This window comes from Tenebrio molitor, chromosome 6 (genome assembly GCF_963966145.1).
Source record: "Tenebrio molitor chromosome 6, icTenMoli1.1, whole genome shotgun sequence".
Taxonomy (NCBI): Eukaryota; Metazoa; Arthropoda; class Insecta; order Coleoptera; family Tenebrionidae; genus Tenebrio; species Tenebrio molitor.
Genome location: NC_091051.1, coordinates 13,843,286 through 13,868,129, shown reverse-complemented (window position 1 = coordinate 13,868,129; position 24,844 = coordinate 13,843,286). Strand labels below are relative to the sequence as shown.

General features: G+C 35.7%; 5 protein-coding genes and 2 long non-coding RNA genes across 12 annotated transcripts; 5 read left to right on the top strand and 2 right to left on the bottom strand.

Moving 5' to 3' along the window:
* Positions 1 to 23: 23 nt before the first annotated feature.
* LOC138134072 (ubiquitin thioesterase otubain-like) lies at positions 24 to 1,295 on the top strand. The gene is made up of 4 exons (XM_069052144.1): positions 24 to 369; positions 426 to 725; positions 774 to 959; positions 1,010 to 1,295. Exons 1-4 carry the CDS (start codon positions 277 to 279, stop codon positions 1,226 to 1,228), a joined length of 798 nt encoding a protein of 265 aa, XP_068908245.1. The 5' UTR covers positions 24 to 276; the 3' UTR covers positions 1,229 to 1,295.
* A 142-nt stretch (positions 1,296 to 1,437) lies between these two features.
* Positions 1,438 to 4,301, top strand: LOC138134067 (ionotropic receptor 75a-like). 4 transcript variants are annotated; one of them, XM_069052137.1, is made up of 9 exons: positions 1,438 to 1,864; positions 1,913 to 2,067; positions 2,113 to 2,471; positions 2,519 to 2,936; positions 2,983 to 3,270; positions 3,317 to 3,473; positions 3,532 to 3,635; positions 3,677 to 3,874; positions 3,924 to 4,301. In XM_069052137.1, exons 1-9 carry the CDS (start codon positions 1,726 to 1,728, stop codon positions 3,927 to 3,929), a joined length of 1,824 nt encoding a protein of 607 aa, XP_068908238.1. In that variant the 5' UTR covers positions 1,438 to 1,725; the 3' UTR covers positions 3,930 to 4,301. The 4 variants fall into 4 exon arrangements, with proteins under 4 accessions (XP_068908238.1, XP_068908236.1, XP_068908237.1 ...); XM_069052135.1 differs by having other exon boundaries at positions 3,518 to 3,635; XM_069052136.1 differs by having other exon boundaries at positions 3,677 to 4,301.
* On the bottom strand, positions 4,068 to 6,376 carry LOC138134070 (uncharacterized). Its single transcript, XM_069052140.1, has 4 exons — positions 6,262 to 6,376; positions 5,974 to 5,998; positions 5,625 to 5,806; positions 4,068 to 5,573 (listed from the first exon to the last, which is right to left on the bottom strand). The coding sequence occupies exons 1-4, from the start codon at positions 6,270 to 6,272 to the stop codon at positions 4,187 to 4,189; spliced, it is 1,605 nt and encodes a 534-aa protein (XP_068908241.1). The 5' UTR covers positions 6,273 to 6,376; the 3' UTR covers positions 4,068 to 4,186.
* Positions 5,806 to 20,672, top strand: LOC138134071 (protein FAM151B). 3 transcript variants are annotated; one of them, XM_069052141.1, is made up of 4 exons: positions 5,806 to 5,940; positions 19,636 to 19,767; positions 19,820 to 20,067; positions 20,122 to 20,672. In XM_069052141.1, the coding sequence occupies exons 1-4, from the start codon at positions 5,862 to 5,864 to the stop codon at positions 20,569 to 20,571; spliced, it is 909 nt and encodes a 302-aa protein (XP_068908242.1). In that variant the 5' UTR covers positions 5,806 to 5,861; the 3' UTR covers positions 20,572 to 20,672. The 3 variants fall into 3 exon arrangements, with proteins under 3 accessions (XP_068908242.1, XP_068908244.1, XP_068908243.1); XM_069052143.1 differs by lacking the exon at positions 5,806 to 5,940 and adding an exon at positions 16,725 to 16,879; XM_069052142.1 differs by lacking the exon at positions 5,806 to 5,940 and adding an exon at positions 16,837 to 17,015.
* On the top strand, positions 8,132 to 9,256 carry LOC138134075 (uncharacterized). Its single transcript, XR_011160628.1, has 3 exons — positions 8,132 to 8,378; positions 8,457 to 8,582; positions 8,638 to 9,256. It is a non-coding gene; the product is annotated as an uncharacterized lncRNA (long non-coding RNA).
* Positions 10,527 to 11,586, bottom strand: LOC138134074 (uncharacterized). The gene is made up of 2 exons (XR_011160627.1): positions 11,192 to 11,586; positions 10,527 to 11,001 (listed from the first exon to the last, which is right to left on the bottom strand). It is a non-coding gene; the product is annotated as an uncharacterized lncRNA (long non-coding RNA).
* On the top strand, positions 13,845 to 16,703 carry LOC138134065 (ATPase family gene 2 protein homolog A). Its single transcript, XM_069052132.1, has 5 exons — positions 13,845 to 14,470; positions 14,523 to 14,865; positions 14,921 to 15,936; positions 15,982 to 16,340; positions 16,395 to 16,703. Exons 1-5 carry the CDS (start codon positions 14,107 to 14,109, stop codon positions 16,617 to 16,619), a joined length of 2,307 nt encoding a protein of 768 aa, XP_068908233.1. The 5' UTR covers positions 13,845 to 14,106; the 3' UTR covers positions 16,620 to 16,703.
* Positions 20,673 to 24,844: the final 4,172 nt, after the last annotated feature.

Genomic DNA, 24,844 nt, shown 5'->3' with positions numbered 1-24,844 from the left:
AATGGACCCTCGTCGATGCAACCATCAATACGCCATATTTGATTTTGATATTTTTTTTGGTCACACTATATTTAATTTTAGACCAGAGGTAACGCATTTATTTTGCATAATTTGTAACGCTATCGGTGAATTTGCCGGCCACGTTGTCCACCTAATTTTATCGCCGTTTCTCGCCCCCAACAATCACAATAAAGCCAAGCTGCCATAGCAACTGTCAAAATTGAGTGCTCGAAAATATTTTGCTTTGTCAGTTTATTTTGTTAATTTTAACAGAAAATGGGTGATGAAAGTAAAAATTCCGCCGAAGAATCGTCTCATGTCAATCAGGATGAGCTAATTCTGGCCCAACAACGTCAAATTGAAAAAGAGGTGTTATCGTAAGTAAAGTAAGGTTATGTTTTTCTATCAGTTTTTGTTTATCGTAGATTTCCGAGTCAATTCCCTTGGTTGGTGAATTGGAACCAATATCGTCGTTAAATAAAGAATATTCCAACGACGAAGTTTATTTAGAAAAAATCAAAGACCTGTCTTCCAAATATAAGAACATCCGAAGAACTAGACCTGATGGGAATTGTTTTTTCCGCGCGTATAGTTATGCAGGCCTTGAAAGACTGTTAGATAAAAAAGACGAATTTAACACGTTCTATAAACAAGCCGAAGAGAGTAAAAATGTTCTAGTTTCCCTTGGCTTTCAACAGTTCACAGTAGAAGACTTTTACGATACTGTGAGTTTCGCTTTTTACTTGTTCCCATTAAAAATATCAAATTTTTAGTACATGGAAGTTCTTAAACGTGTAGGGGATATCACCGACTTAGAAGATGCAAAAAAGACGCTTCACTTTTTGTTCAATGAACAAGGTTATTCTGATTACATGGTTGTATATTTAAGGCTTTTAACAAGCGGGCAGTTGCAAAAAGATCAGGATTTTTATAGTTGTTTTATAGAAGGTCATAGATCTGTAAGTTGACGAATTTGTTTTCATTATATTTTTCAATATGCACTTTACAGGTAGCTGACTTTTGTCATCAGGAAGTCGAACCAATGTACAAAGAAAGCGACCACATTCACATTATCGCAGCTTGCGCAGCTCTAAATACAGGTGTTCGCGTTGTTTATATGGATCGGGGTAACAATAAATCGGTCACAGAACACGACTTTCCTGAAGGCTGCACACCTTCTGTACATTTACTGTACCGTCCAGGGCATTATGATATTTTATATCCCTAACTTTAAGGGTTTTTCTTTGCTATTTAATTTCTACAGTTCAAGGAATAAAGAGTTGTTGAAAATTCAACGCTTGTCCATTGATTTTTTCCCAGCTGAAAACACCGTACACAAAAAACCAAACAAATTTAATTTTCTCGATAATGAGTTCGTTATCTAATTTAAATGACCCGACAAGACTTGACGCGTTTCGCAACGCCTAAAGGTTTTTTTTTTGTTGATGCCAGGAATCGGAAAAACGTCCCAACTTATTATTCAAAAGGTAGACAACGAATTATGGACCATTATGTTATTATCTCATTTTCAGTAAATGTAACAAATCTGAGTAAATAGTACTGAGTAAACTCTTTATTATGTTTGAACTATAATTTTGTACAATCTTCACGAAATTTGTATTTCTTGACCAAATAAAACAGATCCTGAACAGATTTATAGTAATTTTCATAAATCACTGCCTTGTACTAACACGAAACACCGGCTCTGGAAGCTTCTCTAACAAGATGAACTCGAGAACATTCTTAATATGTTTAATTTTCATAGAAATTTCAACGTGTAAGATTGTACTCCCTATGATTAACGACTTCGTTGAACACTACAACAAAACTCAAATCGTTTTGGGTTTCGTGTGTCGCAAAAATGGTAATCTTTGATTTGTAAGTTTAGATAACCGCACGAGTTCTGTTTCAGATGCGTTAAAGCTCGTAAAACATTTCTCTAAAAAACTCCATCAAGTTAAAGCAGTATCGGTGGATACTCGTGAGCTACCGTATCCGATACCGCCGACCTACGTAACATTTGTTTTGGATGGTCAGTGTTCCGGAGCGAAACACTTACTACTTAGGGTAATAAATCTTTTTATTGCCACAAAAAATAATACTTTTTTTAAGGCCGATGCAGAACGGCTTTTTGCCACTCCATTCAAGTGGATTGTTTCCTACGATTACTCCTACGATGTGGCTGATTTGATCGAAAACTTCACCGAGCTTAATCTTTTAGTTGATAGTGACGTAACTGTCGCAATAATGGAAAATCGAGAGACATTCTCTTTGCAGAAAATCTACAAAAGGCACGTAAACGGCTCCATGTTGGTGGAAAACATTGGAAACTGGACAAAGCGGCACGGTTTTGTCGACAACGGATACGAGAAAATTATATACAAGCGACGGAGGGATCTAAAGAAGACTATTTTGAACTCGTGCATTGTGATCACAAACAATGACTCTCTAAATCACTTAACTGACAAAAGGTATAGACAATTTAATTGAATTCGGGGTAACGGAAACGACTTTTTAGAGACATTCACATCGACAGCATCGCCAAAGTGAACTACGTGTTGGTCGAACATTTGTCCGACACTGTGAACGCCGTTTTAAATTATTCGGTCAGAGGGACTTGGGGTTACAAAAATAACGAGTCAAAGTGGAGCGGAATGATCGGGGAGTTGACACGCAACGAGGCGGACATTGGCGGAACAGCTCTGTTCCTCACTTCTGACAGGATAGAAATCATAGATTACATAGCAATGACCACTCCGACCCGGTCGAAATTTATTTTCCGCCAACCGAAGCTGTCCTACGTTGCAAACGTCTTCACTCTGCCGTTTGACGGACTAGTGTGGGCGAGCACTTGTGCCCTGCTTCTGATAATGGCGATGGTCTTGTACGTTGTGGTTAAATGGGAATGGAAGAAGAAGAAATACGTCGAGATTGCGGTACGAGTGATTGTTACTTTTGCAAAAAGTCAAATTGTCTTTACAGAACGAGTCGAACGACATCGAAATTCCCAATTCGTGGGTCGAGGTGACGTTCACAACGGTCGCCGTGTTGTGTCAGCAAGGCTCGTCTTCGATTCCTTTCAGCATCCCTGGTCGAATTACTTTAATCTTCTTGCTGGTTTCTTTGATGTTTTTGTACACATCTTACTCCGCCAATATTGTTGCCCTGCTGCAATCATCATCAAACAGCATTCAGACCCTTCAAGACATTCTCCATTCGCGTCTAGACGTAGGAGTGGACAACACAGTATTCAATCACTTTTACTTTCCTGTAAGTAGTCGGACGGAATTCGAACAATTCCTTGACACACTTTCAGAACGCGACTGAACCCGTACGCAGAGCTTTATATTTGCAAAAAGTCGCTCCTCCTGGCCAAAAACCCAAATTTTATTCCATAGATGAGGGAATTCGAAGGATGAGAGAAGGCTTGTTTGCATTCCACGTCGAGACAGGCCCTGGATACAAATTTGTTAGTAAGTTTGTTTGCAAGACTCGGTCCTGTTACGTTGCGAATTAGGCGAGACTTTTCAGGAGCACGAAAAGTGTGGTCTGCAGGAAATCCAGTTCTTGCAAGTGCCCGACCCTTGGCTGGCCATACAGAAAAACTCGTCGTACAAAAAAATGTTGAAAGTTGGGTGAGTGGAGTCAACCGAGTTGAAATTTTATTTTCTGTCAGACTTCGATTGCTTCAAGAGAACGGGATTCAAGGCAGAGAGGTCGGTTTGATCTACACCAAAAAGCCGCAGTGCCTGTCGATGGGCAGCAGCTTCATAAGTGTGGGGTTGGTGGATTGTTACCCTGCAGCGGTGGTGCTCGCCGGAGGTTTGGGGGCGGCTGTGATGGTTTTGTTGCTCGAAATATACGTCAATCACAGGTTGTTACACGACTATCGAAAATTCGTCTTCACATAATTTGACTTTTAGACTTAAATATTATTCAAGGAAATGGAGACGGAATAAAAGAATACGACAGTAGAGTCACCATTTCCACAAAAAATGTTTCACTGCAATTTTTAAATGTTTTCAACAGCACTTAAAGTTCTTAACAGGTGACAGAAAAATAGTAAATAGTATCACATATTTTTATTACAATAAAATATCACATAATTATTAATGTTAAAAAATTAACACATAGTAGATTCCTGTAAAGCCGACACTTCTGAATCAACGACGTCTGGGACTTCCCGCTAATACAGCTTCATTTCAAACGAAAGAATCTTTTTGTAGATATCGTTGATTGGAAGCCACTTGATCAATGTGTAAAACTGACTAGAATTTTTTATTTTAAATGTTTTTATAATGTGGTCCCGCGCTGCGTTTCGCGCCAATTCGACTAAACAAGGTACCGAAGGCAGTCTCATTAATTTGAGTGAAGTCTGTCGCGGTGGCGAACCGTCACCCAAAAAAAATTCTTTTAACTTGGGCAGCGCAAAATAATCCAGCAACACGTCCAAATCCATCAACAAATACGTTTGTGGGTTCTCTAGGAATTTATCGATGTTTAAATTGATGTCGTATATAAAATTAGGCATTATAGATTTTTGGATCACTTCGTAGTCGTAAAGGGCACAACAGTGTGTGTTTTTAGTAAACACTTCAATCTCCATGTGTAGCATTATTTGGAATAATTCGCAGCGTCCGTAGAATACGTAGACAGCGTTGAGATCTGTGGAAGTAATGGTCAGTCCGTAACTTAACATGTGACAAACCAGTTCGGTTAAAATCTTTAAGGGGAATTTATTTCTGTGGAATATCTTGACTAGACTGCAGACTGGAAGTACCGACATACAGCAGTTTTGGATGACATCGTAAACAAACTCATCGCCGAGCAAAAGGTACAAGAAATCGACGAATTCAAGTGTTGTACGTTTCATGCACTCAACAGAAGTGAGATAAGTTGTTAAAGTGCAACAATTGAGGAGCATCTCTGTGAAGACGTAATCAAACTTTTTCAAAAACATCTTGAAATGAGCAAGCTTAATGTCAGCCAAAGAATCGTTGAGGTGCTGCAAGCTGCTTTCATCATATGTAACGTCAGAAACTTTATTTAACATTTCTGAAAAAAGTGGCCACTGTAAAATCATTGCTCTTATAACTGTATCTAATGACATCGTTATCATGTTCTTGTCAAAAGTGTAATTGTACAAAGTCATTCTCAACTCCATCTTAACATTTCCAGTTACCATCAAAGGAATGGTTCCTTTGGCACAAGGAATTGAAACATCTGCGCCATAATAAAGTAACATGTAAATAATTTCTGGACTCGCATATTGACACGCTATATGCAAGGGGGTTTCTCCTAACACATTTTGCACATTTACATCACTTCCATTTTGTAGTAAAACATGACAAATTTTCTCTAAATTGTAGCTACAAGCATAATGTAAAGGTGTAAAGTTTAGATTATCTTGTGCATTAACATTAGCGCCTTTCTTGATTAGTTTCAAAATGTAACTGACTTTGTCATGTGTGACTCCTGTGGTGACAGCTGCAGCCAGAGCAGTGCACTTGTATAAATTGACTGCATTTACATCAACATCTGTTTTATTCAAGAGAAAATCGAAAATGTCCGCGCTAAAAGAAAGGCTTGTGTGATCCTAAGTTGCACTATCACATGTATAATACCTTTCATTAATTACAGAAATGTGTAAAATTGTGTTACCCTCATTGTCCCTGCTGTCAAGAAGTGGTAGTCCTAATTGAAACAGTGAACTTAACAGACCTACATTATTGTTGATTGTTGCAATAACTGCAGCTGACAAAAATGTTGGGTCAACGGGGTGGCTCGCAAAACCATTTTGTTCAGACTAAAAACATGTCACATGCAAACAAAAACGTTTCAAATAAAAAACTCACGTCTGAATGCACTACAGTAGGTGTGTTGTTAAAATGACTTCTTTTGGCGAAATGGTTACCCATTGTTACTCTGTACCCAAAAAACGTGAGTAACTAATGTTTACTGTTTGATATTTACCTCCTGGGGATTGAAACCATTTGCGGGTAATCTTGCATTTTACGGTGGCAAATGTGCGCATGTGCAAACTTCATATACTGACCCCCTGTTGTCAACGGTATAATTTGCTAATTTACTTTCAAAATATAAATTAGACAGGGCCCAATTTTTATTAAGAAACTACTGCCGCGTTTAAAATTAATTGGGATTCAACAATTTGATCTGAAGCAACACATTTTCGCCATATAATAGACATTTCTACGCATGCGCACATTTGCCACCGTAAAATGCAAGATTACCCCATTTGCGTCATCAAACATCGATTACCACCATCCATTTGTGAATTTGTGATCAACACTTCTCTTGTCAAGGTTGCCTAACCTTAAAATGTAAAATTCAAAAAGTTAATGGAAAATAGTCGCTGAATAATTAATTATGGATCAACGGAAAAACAAGAAAAGTGGATCGTCATGGTTTAATCTTTTAATCCACGCTGCTACATAACTGGATACTTTTAATGGATAGTTGGGGTCAAATAAAATAATACGATTTGTCTCTAGCAAAGATATTTAGTAACAAAAGTCTGGCCATGGCTGTGCTACTACTTTCTACATTTAAGTAGAATGATGTTAAGTGTAAATGGCCAGAAATTGGGATTTGATCACGATCACATAACTTATCTAAAAGAGATCGATAAAATAAACCAATGGGGACATTATAAAAAATGATATTTTTTTATAATTAAAAAAAGAATACGATAACTGAACGCTATGCAACCCAACATACACTCATTAAATATTTCTGGTTACACAGAATTTGGAAATACGCCCAAATTCATTCAGTTCTCTGATGATTTCAATTCATCATCAACTTTGTTTTGTTTTTTGGGACAAGGAATTGCTATACAAAATGGCAAGTAAATAATCTCTAAACTTATATTATACAGCGTGTTATTGAAATGCGTTAACAAAATTTAAACGGTGGTAGAATTCATCAAAACAAATTAGGTACTTTTCTATTTACCTACCAATTTTTCGAAAGCTCAAATTTATACTCAAATTTATTTTCACCGTATTCCGTGTCATCGAGTCGTTTATGGATGGGACTGAAAGAACAACGGCTTCGTACGAAAAAGGTTAAGGCAAAAAAAGTAAATACGCCAAAAACTCGGTCTTGCAAAAACTTACTGACACAATTTAGTCACGTCCTTCAACCGAGATCGAGGCCGTTCAAGATCTCGCCGTGTCCTTGGACTTCGAGCCTGAAACTCTGTAAGCTGTTGAGGAAGAATCGAATGTTAGTTGCATTAGGTAGTTGCCAGTTTCACAATTTGGAGAACGCTAGAGGAACAGGGATTACATCCTTATCATCTTCAACGTGTCCAATGGCTTCTTCAATAGGTCGTAATGGACCAGTTTTACGGCCAGCTCGTTCACCGGACTTTTTTTGTGGGGCTATTTAAAAGAGATTGTGTATGAGACTCCAGTTAACACCGTCGAAGAATTAACTATTCGTGTGAATAATGCTGCCGAGGCAATTCGACAAAATTCTGACATGTTTGATGAGAACTCAAGCTTCTGTGGCTCGAAGGGGACACAAGAGCGTGCATCGATAACGGAGGGCGTCATTTTGAACATTTAATTTAAAGGTTGTGCCTTTGATCAAGTGTGGTGCGTAACTTCAATGTCACTCTCACTTACTACGAATAAAGAATTGGTTTTTGCTTGACTATCTAAGTTTTTATCTTCTTTCGCTTTTAATGTACGTGCGGAGACATTGGCGGGTACCTACTAGAATTTACGATCAAACTAATTAAAATTTTATCTGGGTTTAGAAAGATTTTTCGAAAAAATGGTAAATAGAAAAGTAATTTGTTTTGATTTTAAATTTTCTTAACGCATTTCAATAACAATTTGTTTTTACATTATTTTCTAATTGTATGGCGAGTTTTGTTTCTTTTGAATCAGTCGCAGCTGAGGGTTTTCCGGTACCATTTAATACAATAGTAAATTCCAAACTTTTCCACCTACTCACCTTACCGAAGCAAATATATGTTTTTCTAATTTTAATTTAACATCTCTATAAGTCTATACACTTATAAATGTACTCGAAATTAGTTATCGTACGCCGACACGTTGACGGATAGTAAAATTTTTGTTACCTATTTAAAAACCTAATGAAGAATGTAATTTTTATAAAAGTAAATTGGACGTGTAAAGATTATACTAGTGGCGTAGGTGACCTAAACTGGCAACTAGTGCGTCACTGAGGGACGTCTACATCTTTCGACTGATATTTTTATTTGTGGAGTTCAATTTTTTGTCTGTAAGTGTTGTAAAACATGTCGAAGTTAATTTTGTTATTCACCGCTTCTTCAATGATGGTCATTGTAAGCAACGAACGTGTTCCCTATGAGGAATGCTACGGTAAGTTTGTTTCTGGTTTGTTCTCATTCAGCAGCACAAAATAACAACTCCTGTTTTTTGTCCTTTTGTTATTTCCAGAGACCGACGAGGACGAATGCGTAGTCACAGAACTAAGACTACACCCATGCGAGAAAGCTTCATCCGGAAACAATTGCAGATTTCGGGCTGGTCATAACATTGATATTGAGTTTGATTTTATTCCAAGTTAATGATTATGACGCTAGTGAAGGAGATTTGTAAATGCTTTATTCGTTTGTAGATTTTGACACCTACTTTCTGGAACAAAAGATCTTTTCCACCCTAAATGACGACATGCAAATAGATTTCTACAACATAGAGAGAGATGGATGCGTATATACCGAATGTCCGTTGGAAAAAGGACAAAGACGAACTTACAAAGCTGCTTTTCAATTGTCAAACACTTTTGCACCGGCGGAACAATTTAATCTATGGTGGAAATTAATAGATAGGAAAAACGAAACACGCGTATGCTGCGTAATTTTTTCTTTTGACTTATATACCTGAATAGGGGCATACTGACAAATGCAAGTTGGTGCAAATAAACAAGGTGGTCAGCAGTAGGTAATTAGGCATCCTTCACTCTCCCTCGGTTATAACGTATAAGTTATAACTTATAACAGTTTCCAGTTACTTACTATTCTTATAAAACTGCAGGCATAAAGTAAAAAAATTCAAATTATACTCTGCATTAATATTATACATATATTGGCGAATTTTTTAATTAGTAATTACATCTACGGTGACATTTGCCGTTAGATCAATGCAAATTGTCTAAATGTATGTTAATATCTATATTTTTTCGTTATCTTTGCTAGTAAGAGAACTCGTTAATAGCAACAATGTATTGAAATAATGAAATCTATTGTTTTCCTAAACCTTGAAGTAGAAAATTATTTACAGATTTGGCACAAATTTCGTTACCCGCTTACGGGAGTTAATTGCTTTGCAGATGCCGATAAGCCAAGGATAATGATAAGGATAAGGATGGAATCATATGGTAGATATAAATGAAAACAATTTTAATAATAAATATTTTAAACTGACTCTAGTAAAATTAATGTATTAACTCGTAAACATTTTTCATGAAGTAATCCGAGTAATCACTAATCATTACAAGAAGTATTCAAAGTGACCGCCGTTATTGTCAATACAATGTACTGAAAGCGCCGACGAAATGATTCTTCCACTCTTCTTTCCAGCATTCCTCTACCTCGACCGCAGAGCCAAAAAAAAACTTTTTTTTGCATATCGTAATGAAAGTGGCACTTTTTTACACGCAAAATCGTAGTGAAAGTAGCACTTTTTTACACCACGTTATGAAAGTCTCTGTTTTTCACTTATTTGCTTGATTAACTCGGGCTACGCCCTGTTTAATCAATCTGCAAATTCGTGAAAAAAAGTATGACTTTCATAACTAATTGTACAAATAACTAATTCTATAATATAAAAACACAATGTTTTGCGCTGATTTTACAAAAACTATTATTTCACTGTCATTGGGTCAACAGAAAATAAATAGACAACTGGTTATTTTATGAAGGGTAAACGTAAAATACTGAAATGAAAACTATATTTCGAAAAAATGGTACCTACATAACAATGTTGTTGTTCTTGACGAGATCTGTCACTGGTTAAAATTAATGTACGGTTGGTGGACAAAAAAAACTGGGACACGCAAAATTTCTTACGTTTGTATCAAGCTCTTAATTGTCAAAATAAAGTCAAAATGAAACTGACTTTTACGGTCACTGTTGACAGTTATCTTGTCAGATATAATGCCAAATCTAACAGAATTACAAAAACACGTAATTACACAACACCTTGGGGAGGAGGGTATTACCATACGCGCAATTGCTTACGAGCTAAACATTAGCAAAAACACTGTTTTGCTCGCCAAACAAAAACTTCAAGAAGACCAGGGTCTGGCCGTCCAAAAGTTACCACAGATAATGAAGATGATAAACCTTCTTCGTTTACATCCATTTCAAACCGCCATCAGCGCTCGACAGGAGACGAATTTTCCTGCTTATTTAAAAACAACAAGAAGCAGAATAAAGAAATCTGAATTAAATAATAGATGTGAAGCAAATAAAATCTTTTTAACAGCACAGAATAAACAACAAAGAGTTATGTTTGCTCAAGAATATATTCATCAAAATATATGGGATGCGGTAGTCTTTTCTGATAAAAAGACATTCCAGTCTTCTAACAGTGGACGACTCGGCGTATATAGACTTGCAGGGACAAACCATAATGAAGAATACGGTCACGCCACCAATCGAAGTGGACGATTTGCAGTCAATGTATCAGCATTAGAGGCCCAGGAGTTTGTGCAATTGTGGAGGAGAGGCTAAGAGCACCGGTCCATGTTAGAATTCTGAGGGAGATAATGCTTCCCTCAGTCACACATGTGTTTGGTGAACGAAATTTTATATTTCAAGACGATAACTGTCGTGTCCATAGAGCATTCTTGAATAAGCAAGGGGTGCGTACTGTACCGTGGCCTTCCAAGTCACCCGACTTAAATCCGATAGAAAATATTTGGGGCCGTATGACCTCAATTATGTATAAAAATCACTTTCGTCCTAATACTGTTGAACAACTGCAACAAAAAATTGTTGATACTTGGCACGAGATATCACCCGAATATACCAGGGAGTTGGTATCATCAATGCCACGCCGATTACAGATGGTCATTGATAATAATGGTGCAATGACGAAGTACATTATTAGGTTTAGGTTTTTTGTTCGTTAACAACAACAAATATGCAATATATAAGTATTCAACTTACCTTTACCTTTTATAAATTGTGTGGATTTAAAAAGGAATTGAAAACGGATGAAATCTAAAATTCGATTTGATGTTTGTAAGTGTCACACGTGGCATTTTTGTCTTATGTCATCATATCATAGTTAACCTATTTGTTCGCAAGCCTGAATTAAACGGTGCAAATTTGCCAAATTTCGATTTGAATAGTTGTCATTTTTGTCCCAGTTTTTTTTGTCCACCAACCGTACTTAAATACTTATTTCTGAGGCACGTTGTATACAAATCGGTCCATTAAGCTTGTTTGACACGATGCTAAATTTCGTAGAAAATTTGTTAGAAAATGAGAGAGACCCTCGATCGGACCAATGAACGATCAGGATCATAGTCTGTCTTTGTCAGATCCTGATCGTTCATTGGTCCTCTCTCATTTACTAACAAATTTTCTACAAAATTTAGCATCGTGTCATACAGCCATTAGAGACTGTTGAAGCTTTGAAAATCACGTTTTTGACCTTAATTCGCTCCATGTCCAAAACTACGGCAAACTTGTGTAGACTGTAGAGCATAAAACTTCAGATAAAAAAATTATGTTAACAATTGTACCTAGTTTGCTGAGGTGAGACACGTTCAAAGACATGACAAAGAAATAATTTCGCGTGACTACAGATTCGCCGACTCGCATCGGCTTAGTACATACCTACATATAAATTGATTAAAAATCAATGATTTTTTTATATAACCCTGAAAAACATAAAATTTTCATTTCCATTGCAAGTTTATGCAATGCAATTAATTTGCATGTCCTCTCCTTGTTAAATTTTATTGATGCAGGCATGCAGGGAAAAGTAAAGTACCTATATTGGAATAAAAGCAATTCATTAATGAGATGATTCTTTCTTTATTAAAATATGATATTTGGGCCCTCATTTTGACCTTCACAGTTGTTTATTGACACTGGACTTAACAATAGTAGGTAAAGTCCTCGTCGAAAAATAAAGTCAATTTAAACTTAAATTGTAAATCATTTTACAATACGAGAGAAAATCGTCTTATAACTACCATAAATAAGTAGGGGTCGTTAATTTACCTGATGTTTGCCTTTCCTTGAGTGGGCACTGCAGAAGAAAGAGGCAATAAAATTAGAGAGTAGATATAATGGAATTATTTATGGTAGTTATAAGACGATTTTCTCTCCTTTTGTAAAATGTTTTACAATTTAAGTCAAAATAGACTATTTTTCGATATGGGCTCAGGGCCGGCGGAAGGGCCGGGCGACCCGGGCGCCGAGTTTAAGAGGCGCCAAAAAGTGAAATCATGCTTTTAATAAGTAACGAAACATCTAGTCAATTACTGAAAAGGGCGACACTTCCAATATAACCAAACCGGCAGGCGAGATTTCCGTCTTTTTTACCTAGTTTATTACTCAAAATGTACAGATGGACAGGCCAGATTTAGGTCTTTTTACGGTTAGATTGTTGTTGGGTATTATGTGAACGGTCAGCGGAGTCAAATCGGCGCCCTCTCTGGATTGATGCCCGCCTGTAATGTAGGCCTTATCTCCATAATCATTATACCGTGTAAGCAACAATTACTGTTTGAGTTTGCAATAAATTCTGGTGGTTTTTGGTGACTTTTATGTCAGGTTCCAACGAAAAAACCATTTTATTATTAAAAGATTACAAAAACCTAGACGTTTAGGTAAATTTGAAATGTATGCCAACTGTCAATACATAATGTCAATAAAGCAAACCGAAATAGGTACGTACAATTCACAAACAAAGCCTGTTGTATCAGGTTAAAAAAATGTTATTGAAGCTGGTAATGAATCTTTATGAATCGCCGATTGCTGGCAAGACCGACAATTCCGACAAAGTGACAATTTACGATTTTTTTTTGCATCAGGGGAAAGTTTCGAAATTGAAATTAATTAAATATGTAGTTATTTGTGCAAGTACATAGTTATGAAAGTCATACTTTTTTCATTAATTTGCAGTTTGATAAACGAGCCCGTGATCCGAGTTAACCAAGCAAATGAGTGAAAAAAAGAGACTATCATAACGTGTGTTGTACACGCTATTTGTTTGCATATCGTTGTAAGTTGAGAAATTTGGCCTAAATGGATTTACTTATGAAAAATGAAAAAAAAATGTAGGTATACTTTGACAATCATCTCCAAGAGATAGAATAAAATGATGCAAAAAAGTACTTACTACTTTCACTACGATTCTTCGTTTAAAAAAGTGCTACTTTCATTACGATTTTCCGTTTAAAAAAGTGGTACTTTCATTACGATATGCAAAAAAAATATATTTACGATCATCAATGTCACAAGATCGCCAGGTTGAACTAGCGATGATACCCATTGAATATGAAATGTTAACCAAAATTGATTGTGAATCCATTATTAAAGATTTTGCTGAAGCGAAGGCTCGCAAATTAATTTTTGGTAATCCTGCAGATACGGGATCTCAGATGTAAACAGCGAGAATGCATTTAGCACATAGCCTAAGCACGCTCCGCCCCTAACTGTTTAAGAGCGGATTTTAAATATTAAAATTAAAACGCCGACTACACCTGACCTGACCTGACCTGAAAAATGATGTGACAGCGTCCTTTTATCGAAAAGAATTATTATTTTGCTCGTTTGAACCTGATATCTGCGGCCGCCGCAATTTCTGATCACGCGCCGGCGCAGCTGTGCCAATGCTTTGGCTATGTGCTAAATGCAGAGATCCCGTATTTGCAGGATTACCTAATTTTTTCCAATGTATAAAAAATGTTATAATCAATTTAATATAAATTCCTTCAAATGTCAGTGTTGGAGTTGCAGCTTGCACTCTTGCAGCGGACAGCGACAGCGGTACCTAACCTCAAAATTTTGACATGTGGACATGTGTTACTAAAAGTGAATAAACAATAATTGTTTGTAAATTAATTATGGCGCAACAGAAAAACAAGAAAGGTAACTCACCTTGGGTGCAGTGTGAAAATTGTTCAATAAATATTTTAAATAAAGATAGTGAAAAACATTCCAACAATTGTCCTCCAAGTGAAAATGCAAATTACAATTTTGTGCAAAACAAAGTGTTATTTGGTTGTTTAGAGGTGAAAAGTAACGAAGATGTTAAAGGGGTTGTGGATAACGACAGCTTAATGTTTTTAAGCCAAACTGCTATACAACTTTGTTCACTTTCAATAGGTGATTGGGCTCTAATTAAATTTGATAATTTACCACCAGTAGCAAAAATAGTGTGGCCCACAAATGAGAAATCATTGACAAATGTGTTATTAACAAAACTTGGTAAGTATTTGTATTCCAAGATATTGATTTTACTAAAAAGATATGTTTTCAGCATTAGAGTTATGCCAAGGTGAAATTAATTCCAATGTTAAAGTCTCCACTGTGTCTCAAGACTTACCAGAAGCTTCGAAGATTAGTGTGGTTATTTTGAATGGGCCCAAATTTCTTGACATTACCACAGAGTTGACCAACCGGATTCAAAATGCACATTCTGACAAATTGTATTGTGTAGGAAATAGAATAAGCATAATGTATTTTGGAAAAAATTTAAAGTTTGAAATTAAGACAATTGAGACTTCATCAGATAACCTAGTTGAAGAACATTTCAAGAACTTAACAATTGAGGAACACATTTTTTATAGAATTACTAATAAAACAATGTGGAGGATGTTTGGGTGTGTATTTTTATTAGGCAATAGGCAACCCAGCATATCTGATTTAAATTTGCAGCAGTCACACCGAGTATGAAAAGGAAGTTTCTAACACAGCAACAGTTTCAACTGTGGGTGGTTTAGATAAGGAAATAATAGAAATACGGGAGGCTATAAATTCTTGTTTAAAAAAATTAAACCCTTATGGGTTAAAGTCATGTAAATCAATTCTGTTGTATGGTAACTCAGGGACAGGCAAAACTTTACTAGCTAAAGCTTTAGCAAAAGAAGCAAAAGCTCATGTAATAGACATATGTGCCCCAGATTTATATAGCCAACACTCGAGTAATGTTGAGGAAGTTATCAGAGATCTATTTGAAGAAGCTAGTAAACGATCTCCTAGTATTATAGTCCTAGATGAGGTTGATATTTTATGTCCAATAAGAACACAGAGAATGACAGATTCAGAGAAACGTGTCGTTTCAACTGTACTGACCATGTTAGATAATTTAAATCAAAACCCCGAATCTCGAGTCTTCATTTTAGGCACAACAAACAAACTTGACTCAGTAGATCCAGTTTTCAGACGCAACGGTCGTTTTGATCGAGAAATAGAAATCTGTACCCCCAGTCCCAAAAATCGACAAAACATTTTAGTCAAATTATTAACAGATGTGTTGCACACCTTGTCAGATGCGGATTTAAGCGAAGTCGCTGTAAATACTCACGGATTTGTGGGAGCCGACTTGGTGTCTCTGTGTTCCCAAGCGGGCTTAAACGCGTCCAAACGAAAAGCAGAAAAAATCTCATTTGAAGATTTTAAATTAGCTTTAAAGCTCGTCAGACCGAGTGCCATGAGAGAGGTTCAAGTGGAAGTGGCTAACGTGCGATGGTCTGATATTGGCGGACAAGAAAATCTGAAATTAATCTTGAAACAAGCGGTAGAATGGCCGCTGAGACATCCTGAAAGTTTCACTCGTTTAGGAGTGACGCCCCCAAAGGGCGTGTTAATGTTTGGTCCTCCAGGTTGTTCCAAAACGATGATAGCCAAAGCTTTGGCAACAGAGAGCGGTCTCAACTTTCTATCAATCAAAGGTAAGCTGGGTCTAAATGTAATTAATGTGTGACGTGATTTTTTAGGTCCTGAACTGTTCAGTAAATGGGTGGGAGAGTCTGAAAAAGCAGTGCGGGAAGTCTTCAGAAAGGCGAGACAAGTAGCTCCCTCTATAATATTCTTCGACGAAATTGACGCTCTGGGAGGAGAGAGGAGTTCCGGGTCTAGTACAAGTGTTCAAGAAAGAGTTCTGGCGCAGTTGTTGACGGAATTAGACGGTGTTTCCCCACTGGGAGATGTGACTGTGTTGGCGGCGACTAATAGACCCGACAGAATAGACAAAGCTCTTTTGAGACCTGGACGTCTGGACAGAATTGTATATGTGCCATTACCCGACGAAAACACACGACGGGAGATATTCAAATTGAAATTAGCTAAAATGCCAGTAAGAAAGTTAATAATGTATTAAGTAATTTGCCAACATGCTTTCTGATTGAAGGTTGACAATGTGGACGTTGAGGAATTGGTCAGTCTGACTGAGAGATATTCGGGAGCCGAAGTAAACGCCGTTTGCCACGAAGCAGCGATGATGGCTTTAGAAGAAAGTCTTGACGCTAAATTTGTAGAAAAACGTCATTTTGAAAAAGCTTTAAGATTGATTGTGCCTAGAACCCCTGTAGGTCTTACCGAGTTGTATCAAAATTATCTGCATAAAAAAATTTGAATGTTTAGTGTCTTGGATCATGCATTTATTTTTATTTGTGACATGAGAATATATAATTAAATCATAATAAGTTGGTCAAATCCATTCGACTGACAAAATTTAATCTCTACCATTCCAACGAAGAACCATTACACTCAATTCAGATAGTTACAGTAGTTATTATCGGCCTACTTGATTGTGAGTTTTCAGCCAATCACGGTACGGTAATCTGACGGATGTCATCTCGAGTACTTTATCAATTATTGCTGTGAAATTGTGAGGTTAGCTCGTTTGTTCAGTTTTATTATGAAATAAACGATAACAAGTTCTGTAATACAAATTCATTAAATTACGTATTTTATTTTATTAGTGTTGTCATGTATAGTGTCATTGACAAATTATTTTTTCTGTTTTTGGGTAAGGTTATGTATTGTGAATTCTACTTTGTATTGGTGGCTGCAGACGTTAACACAAGCTTTCCAGAAAATACGTTCACTTCGTTTGTCGACGAATTTTTGTATTCTAATATGTAATTTCATTTTAATACTAACACTGAACAATTGAGTAAATTCTCGTAGCATGTCATATAACATTCTACAATTACGCTACGAACATATTTTGTTTGCTATCTGATAAAGAAGAAATAAACCTTATAAGCAAGTTCTACACACATTTCCTACCTACCTATTTCTCGATTTAAATAATTAATCTATTTCTTTAATCACTTATTTTTCAAAAGATTTCACCTTTACCAGTATTTTTTATTACCTACTTTATAGTTTTTTTAACATTATCTTATGATTTGTTCCATTTGGATTATTTCTACTCTCTTATAGTGCAATTTTTCGCGCTATAATAAAGACGGCTGACATCTAAAGATTTTATGGTACTGCTGATTTTTTTTATTTACACAAGTCTGAGTAATAAACTCAATAAATCTTAACGGTTTCACTTAGGTACACATCGAACTCAACCAATAAGCCTACAATAAAATGTTTACATAATATTGAAGCTCGTTCCAGTTATGTTAATTTTTGCAAATTTTAAATAGGTATGATCTTGTCGCGGGTACACACTACAAGTGTATATGACGTGATAAGACGATCAACATTCTCGCAAAAACTAAATTCCGGTTGAATTTTATTTATTCATTTTTATTTACTCTAAAGTCATGTAAAAACTTATAAATTCTTAATGTAGAGAATTCAATATGTCGACAAGACAGGATGCCATAAACTATCAGTCAGTCGAATAAAACTGTAGCTTTTTAAGTAACATGTTAAAAAATTTACCACAACTGTTATTGTTTTCGAAATTAAACTCCCATTTTTTTAACTTAATGGTCCATGAAGAAGTTAAGCACCCTTAAAGATAAATTCGTAACTTACTTTTTTCGTCTCCTTTTCTTAATATCTTTGCAACGGTTCAAAGGAGACCCATTAGATTTTATATCGGCGTTTAATTAAGCTTTTAAGAAACTGCTCCTAAAGTATGAACAGTACAAAAAAATTAAAACAGCGACACAGTTTTTTAAATATTTAAACATGCAAAAACTTGCCAATATAAATATTTGAATTTTAATTTTTACAGCAGCAGAAAATGTTTAAAATTACGCCAAATATTAGTGTTTTTTTTTTCTTTAACTGTACCCCACATTGTTAGCAGCATATTTCATATCTCCGTTGACCCAGTCGGCTAACCTTCTTCGGTACAAAAAATGTCAGAAATGGCTATTATCACAAACAAGAGATGTTTTTTTCGTTGGTCGCTGAAACTTTTAAAGGCAACAAAAATATTCTAACAAAACCTTTTTGTCCTTTAATTTCATGGAAGTGCTTCATAAGCACTTTTCTTCTAAACACAAGTGTTTGTTCCTTAAAAATAATTTCGTTGCAAATTTTCTCGCTGATAAATATTGAAAGTTACGAAATTTGGTAAAAAGGCTAACAACCCTTTAGTCTTAAATTTTGCAGGCTCACGTGCAAATCTTTTTAAATTGTTCGATTCGTCAAAGAAAATTGGTTTAAACTAGAAAATTCTTTTGTGGATATTTTAATACATACAAGGTTTGTGAAACCTTCGAGACTGTTACTGCTGCTGCTAGCTCGGATGGGCCATAACTTTTTACTGTTTTTTTTTTAGTGATACCTTTAACAATACATATTAATTTGTTAAAAAAACATAAAAATGTAAATTTAGACAATATGTATTTTATCGCTATTTTCAGAATATTTTGTAAACAAGTGACGATTATTCGTATTCCGTATTTATCATTCTGTTTGTTAAAGTGGGTTATAGAACCATCAAGATAGACAAAATTTCAACGATGTTGATACAGTGTTTATTGTTATTATTATTCAGTTCGCAACTCAGTAATTCTGAAAATTACTTCGTAATCTGTTATAAATACATACATCACTTAGCAACAACTAAACATATTTTTTGTGTGATAACGCTTGAAGTTCATGCTACCCATTTATAAAAATACTATGGACCACTACAAATGTGTACACTTTATAAACTAGGCAAAAATGAATAGGGAATTCTACAATTTTTCTTGGACTGCAAAATAATTGCCCCAATCCTCCCACGTATTCTTAAACGCTAGATAAATTTAAAAAGTTACAGGTACTTGAATCATTACATTTAATGTGTATATTAATATATTTCTAACACATTTCATTACAAATTTTAAAGAATATTTATAAAAAATTTAAAAATGAAAAAATTCCCTATTCATGTTTGCCTAGTTTATAACACATCCAACTCACATTCACTCACTCCACGTAGGCACTTGTGAGATATGTAATTATGTTTATATTTACATTTCAAATACATATAAACAAGTACCAAATTGTAAGTGTGTTTCTATATAAAAAAAAAAAATAATAAAAACATGGCGAACAATTTTGTTTTTAACATGAAATGTATGTATTCATAACGTTCTAATTTTTTTACGATTACTATTTCTGTACATATTTTGTTTTTTCTTCTTACCCAAAGCAGTTTGGATTTGTTAATGGTGTAATATTTCCAGGATGTCCATTAGCTGTTCGAGCTGACGTCATGGACATAAACGACTTTTTCCCCGACATCCACGGCAATCTAACAAAAATCACCTGGGCCCACGCTGTTAACAACAAAACTTACCTCGCCAGCGCTCTTAGCAGTAAAATATCAGACGACAACACCTCGGTCGTGCCTATAATTGATACTTCCAGGTCCTGTAATGATGCTGGAGGCAGATGTCATTTACGGCAAAATTAATGGGAGCGGCGAATCGATCCCCATCATGGGTCACCCGCCTGCGACCCGGTCCGACCTTTCGCTGGAAGACTTTTTGACAACCACGTACAATTTTAACAAGGACGAAAATAACCGTGCGGTCCGGAAAGGTGTCAAGCTGGATTTCAAATCAACGGAGGTTTATAATAAATCCATCGATCTCATCGAGCAACTGTATAATTCGGTCGGTGCTCACAACAGCTAATTAATCATGGTGATTAAGAGGAGTTCGTTGCAGATTGATTATCCCGTCTGGATCAATGCGGATATTATTAGCGGACCTCTGAACTCCACCACCGTTCCGGTGGACGCCAACGAGTTCTTATCGAAGGCAAAAATCTTCAACAATTCTGTTTTATCGCTCGGGTGGACCACAACAGCGCCGTCGGAGGATACTCGTTATACTGACGATCAAATAAATAAGATGATAGATGCAATCAAAAGGAACGACGTCGGAGAGGAGATCACTTTTGCCGTAAGAGCGGGAACCGCCGCTCGGAGTCTCGACCAGATGAAGCTGTTAAAGGATGAAGTAAATAATTGCACCCTAACTGTTTGGTCCAGCGCCGGAGATAACGTAGACGTCCCGAAACTGAGGGATTTAATATTTGAATACGGAGTGAAGCGAGTTTACATCGACGTTCCCCAGGACTTGGACGACCGCCTGGATTTGGGCGATTCTCCATAACCACTCCAAATTCCCTCAACTATGCAATATCGCCGTTGTCAGTTTGTCACTGCGAAACTATGCAGTTCACTACGTATCTAATTATATTCCTGTTCCTGGTTTGTCATAATTTTCACCAATCCCCGGCAGAACTTGGCAGATGTAAGCCGAACGTGATACTTGGCATAATTTGGTAATTGTGAATCAGCCAAGGACTGTGCTCAATTCGTTGCGCCCATTGACGTCGAACCAGTTAATCCCCGAAATCGATGGGGTGTACGCAGTCTTAATGACGCGTCCTACCCCACTATCGGTTTGTATGGATTTGTCCCTAAATACGTGTAATTTGTAAGGCTGAATTATGTGAGACCATCTGGCTGCTAATCCAACAATCCTATGGAGCACGACAGAAGCACCAATAAATGTAAACACGTCATGACGGCGATCGAAGCAAAAACCGATATTTATGTGGACGGCATTGTGCCTTCATTTTTTATTAACGAGAAGAGTCCGCCATTAAGGATTTAATGGTAGCGTCCACGGTGCGTTATGAATATATTACATTACAGAGTAAACTTTTGCGGCCTTTCAAAAGAAAAATAATTAAATCATAAAGGGAGGATTTTCATTCAAAAGGTAAAGGAACAAACAAAGAAAAACCGTTTTTCATGTTTCCTTCACAATACGGTTTTGCGTAATTACTTTCAGGACGGGACTTTAATCAAAATTAAAAAACTTTCTTCGCTGGAATCCCGCGAAATAAAAATATTCAATTATGAAAGCGTAGTAATTAGTGGTAATTACTTAAACAATTACTTTTTACAGTCTTTCCACGAATGCGTTGTTCGTTGCTTGAAAGTAAAATTCCTCCGTTTCGGCTTGCGGAGATTGATATTCAGAAGCCATGCCAAGAACGAGATTTATCTTAAAAACGTACAGAGAAATTTGTACTGAAACAAATAAATATTCATTTACTTCGTCGCGGCAGTTTATGACTTCATTATTAAGCTCCGGCTGACCGTACGTAACGGAACAGCTGTATACTTCCCATATATCCTAAAATACTTTTAGTTCAAGTGTAAAAAGCGACGAAGAATTTAAATTGTATCGCTTGAACACCTGTACTCTACGCGTCCTTGTTTACTTCTATTATCCTCGTTATCTGAAAGATACAATCAGTAATCTGTTCGTACTAACAATATTTTGCTTTGTGTTATCAACAAGGCCTCTCTAATTGTGATTACATTTTCACCGACGTTTACTATTTGGAAAAATATCCGGAGGCACATTCCCGCTGTCAATTCTAATTTAAAGAAGAAACCTTAAACATGTTTATATGGTGTTGAGAAATTTATTTACTCAACATTTTTAGACAGAGATCCAATTTAATGATTAAAACGGGGAGAAAATTATTTTGATCGGTGTAACAGTAGCGCTTGCAATCACCAACGGCGAATTCTTTTCACATACATTATTGTGACTACAACTCGACGTTTAGGTCATCTGATTTATTGCATTTCATTTAAAATGGTAATTTTATTATTCATTGCGTTAGGTAAGAATATTAAAAATAGAACTGCGATCTAATAGAGTGCTTGATTGTGATTTGTAACAAATTTATTTAAGAATGTTATTGTAAAAGTGGTTTGTTTGAGTAGTGGGCGTAATAAAGGAAACCACATACTTGATGACTAAATTGTGGTCAGAAATTACGACAAACAACACAGAAAAAAAATCGAAGAAAGTATAGGTATTGTCCCCTTGAAGATTTGCATTGTTTAGCAAATTTAAAAGAAGACTGGTAGCAAAAGAACACGTCTTTTCTTTTGTTTAAAAAGTTGACGATCATGTCGTATAAAACAACAATAGTATAACTGTTCCTGACAATGTTTAAAATTCCGTCATATTCCGTCACTCAACAATGAATACCAAATTTCAACTGGAAAAATTAATTTAATCAAAGTTTTGCCAGACCCTATAATTGAAATTTTTTAATAAACAATTGTCAAAACATTATCATGTTGGTATGAGCCAAATAGTGATTTTCATGATAATACGATTAGTCACACTGAGTGTCAACATTTTTTTAATCTAACTGAGCCTGCGCCCTGAGTAGCGAGACTTTATTTCAAATTTGAAAAATATTTCCGCTGATTTCTCATTAAATTTGTTTTAAAAATGAATATCCTTAACTATGATTTGGTGTGAAATTGTTATACTGCTGGTCCATATGTGCACATTTTCGGGGTGGTACAGAGTAGTTTTTTACTTACTTTTGACATTGACAATTGTTTATTAAAAAAATTTCACTATATGGTCCAATGAAATCGCGAAGCTAGAGGGTTTTCAGATGGCAAAATGTTTGTCATAGTAACAGGTATAACAGGACAATCGAATAAAAAATCAAAAATTTGTCTAAAATGAATGAACAGAAACGTTTTTATTCATGAAATAGTCCTCCGAATACCATTCGTGGTAAAATTTTGTCTGGCAAAATTGATTTACTCGGGTTTTTTACCAATTTATCTCGTGACATTAGTCAAAAACCACTCGTCTAACGACTCTTAGTTTTTTTAATAATGCCACTCGATAAATTTCTATGCAACAAACTCTCGTGCAATCTGAAAATTTTTCCGACAAAATTTGACCACTTATGATATTATACAGGGTGTATCTGAAATACGTGTGTTCATTTAACCAGTGGGAGAACTCGCCAATTTATGAAACATTTCTCTGTAACATTTTTACGAAAAAGCATTACAAATTGATTTAAAATTTAGAATAAATTAGCCATCAAAGTGTATACCCGCCTATGAGTAAGGACAACAATTTTCTGTTGTGATTAAAACGGAGCCTTGTTATAAAAGTTACATTGTTATAGAAAAATTAAATAATCAAAATTAAAATTCTCATGGTTACAAAAAATAGAGACCAATTAATCACACAAAACGACTCGTTTGTTAAAAAATAGGGGGCACAAAATCTTGGAAAACTTTTGCAAATTTTGCAAAATGTTATAGAAAAAAGTTTCATAAATTGGAGAGTTCGTCCACTGGTTAAAATTAACACACGTATTTCAGGTGCACCTGTATATGACAATCAATAATATTGTTGGAAAAATTCTGCACATAAATACCGGGTGATTTTAAATGAATGTGACTTTTTTTCATAGGTTGGTAATATTATTGTTGGTTATTCTGCTTTTTAATGTGATAGTTGACATAAACATAGACGTCCTCGCCTATTTGACACAATTTATTAATACAAAAAATGTCAAAATGACGTACGTACGCCAATGTGTTGATTAAGGTATCAAGTTTGCCAAAATAATTTATGAAAAATGTTTCCAACTTAAGAAAAAAAGTCACAATCATTTAAAATCAGCCGGTAGAAAGCTATTCACTTTTTGAACAAAGGGAGTAAAAAGACACCAACCACCACAATACAGGGTGGTCGTGGTCCAACACTTCAAGTGTTGGACTCAAGAATAGGGATTCCCAATAGAGCCGACGATGACCCCCAAAGGATTGATCGTTTTCTCCAAAGACTCCGTGTTAGGTCTTTATTCGTATTCTTCAGCAATGGTCAGTGGTCTGGTTCATTCTCAGAAATTACGCATTTTTTTAAATAAGATTTATGTAAAAGGGTTTGTGAAAAAAATACGCCGAGGAAGGAAGCGGAAGGCATAAAAGGTGGGTAGAGTACAATTTTTTTCCGATTGTAACCAAAAAACTGTGTTTACAGTCCATTTTATCATTAGTTTTTTTAGTTTTATTATTAGTCCGAATCAAGAAGCAGACATGATCTGGGTCTGCTTTTGACAGTTGACACTGTGCATGGTGCTACCAATATTTGAAAATTTATGTTGGCAACTTGAGACAAATGTCATTCAGTTTTTGAGACTTTGAGTTGTTCTTTTCTGCTTTCTTATTTTTTTTTGTAAATTTATTCCTCCGATTTCATTTTGTTTTTCAAAAAACAGTTCTTTTTAGAACTCCAATTCGAATACATATTCTTTTTGCAATTACAAATTCTGCAAATGAATCTGTCCATCTGATGCGTAACTTTTCGTTGGCATCATGTGGTGGAATTTCAAGCAAAGTTAAACAAAATCATCACAAATGTGGCTAATATCTAACCCAAAGATTTGACGTCATTTACCTAACGATGGATGATTTATCCTGTCTACTTACACGGAAAAAATCGAAAACTGAAAAAACAAGGAATGTCTCTTTTGGGAAACTCTTACATGAACATAAACAGTATTGAGGAAATCACAACTGCTGCTAATTAT

What these genes read in the sequence shown, in the direction of transcription:
- LOC138134071 (XM_069052141.1), top strand. Translation starts at nt 5,862, where the DNA reads ATGCACTACAGTAGGTGTGTTGTTAAAATGACTTCTTTTGGCGAAATG. An exon ending in TTACTCTGTACCCAAAAAAC is followed by an intron (nt 5,941 to 19,635) that starts GTGAGTAACTAA and finishes TAATATTTCCAG; the next exon opens with GATGTCCATTAGCTGTTCGA. An exon ending in CCTCGCCAGCGCTCTTAGCA is followed by an intron (nt 19,768 to 19,819) that starts GTAAAATATCAG and finishes TGATACTTCCAG; the next exon opens with GTCCTGTAATGATGCTGGAG.
- LOC138134072 (XM_069052144.1), top strand. Translation starts at nt 277, where the DNA reads ATGGGTGATGAAAGTAAAAATTCCGCCGAAGAATCGTCTCATGTCAAT. An exon ending in AACGTCAAATTGAAAAAGAG is followed by an intron (nt 370 to 425) that starts GTGTTATCGTAA and finishes TGTTTATCGTAG; the next exon opens with ATTTCCGAGTCAATTCCCTT. An exon ending in TTATAGAAGGTCATAGATCT is followed by an intron (nt 960 to 1,009) that starts GTAAGTTGACGA and finishes TGCACTTTACAG; the next exon opens with GTAGCTGACTTTTGTCATCA.
- LOC138134065 (XM_069052132.1), top strand. Translation starts at nt 14,107, where the DNA reads ATGGCGCAACAGAAAAACAAGAAAGGTAACTCACCTTGGGTGCAGTGT. An exon ending in CAACTTTCTATCAATCAAAG is followed by an intron (nt 15,937 to 15,981) that starts GTAAGCTGGGTC and finishes GTGATTTTTTAG; the next exon opens with GTCCTGAACTGTTCAGTAAA. An exon ending in TGAAATTAGCTAAAATGCCA is followed by an intron (nt 16,341 to 16,394) that starts GTAAGAAAGTTA and finishes TTCTGATTGAAG; the next exon opens with GTTGACAATGTGGACGTTGA.
- LOC138134070 (XM_069052140.1), bottom strand. An exon ending in ATGGTTTCAATCCCCAGGAG is followed by an intron (nt 5,807 to 5,973) that starts GTAAATATCAAA and finishes ACATGTTTTTAG; the next exon opens with TCTGAACAAAATGGTTTTGC. An exon ending in ATTTCTGTAATTAATGAAAG is followed by an intron (nt 5,574 to 5,624) that starts GTATTATACATG and finishes CCTTTCTTTTAG; the next exon opens with CGCGGACATTTTCGATTTTC.
- LOC138134067 (XM_069052134.1), top strand. Translation starts at nt 1,726, where the DNA reads ATGAACTCGAGAACATTCTTAATATGTTTAATTTTCATAGAAATTTCA. An exon ending in AATCACTTAACTGACAAAAG is followed by an intron (nt 2,472 to 2,518) that starts GTATAGACAATT and finishes ACGACTTTTTAG; the next exon opens with AGACATTCACATCGACAGCA. An exon ending in CCCTGGATACAAATTTGTTA is followed by an intron (nt 3,474 to 3,531) that starts GTAAGTTTGTTT and finishes GAGACTTTTCAG; the next exon opens with GAGCACGAAAAGTGTGGTCT.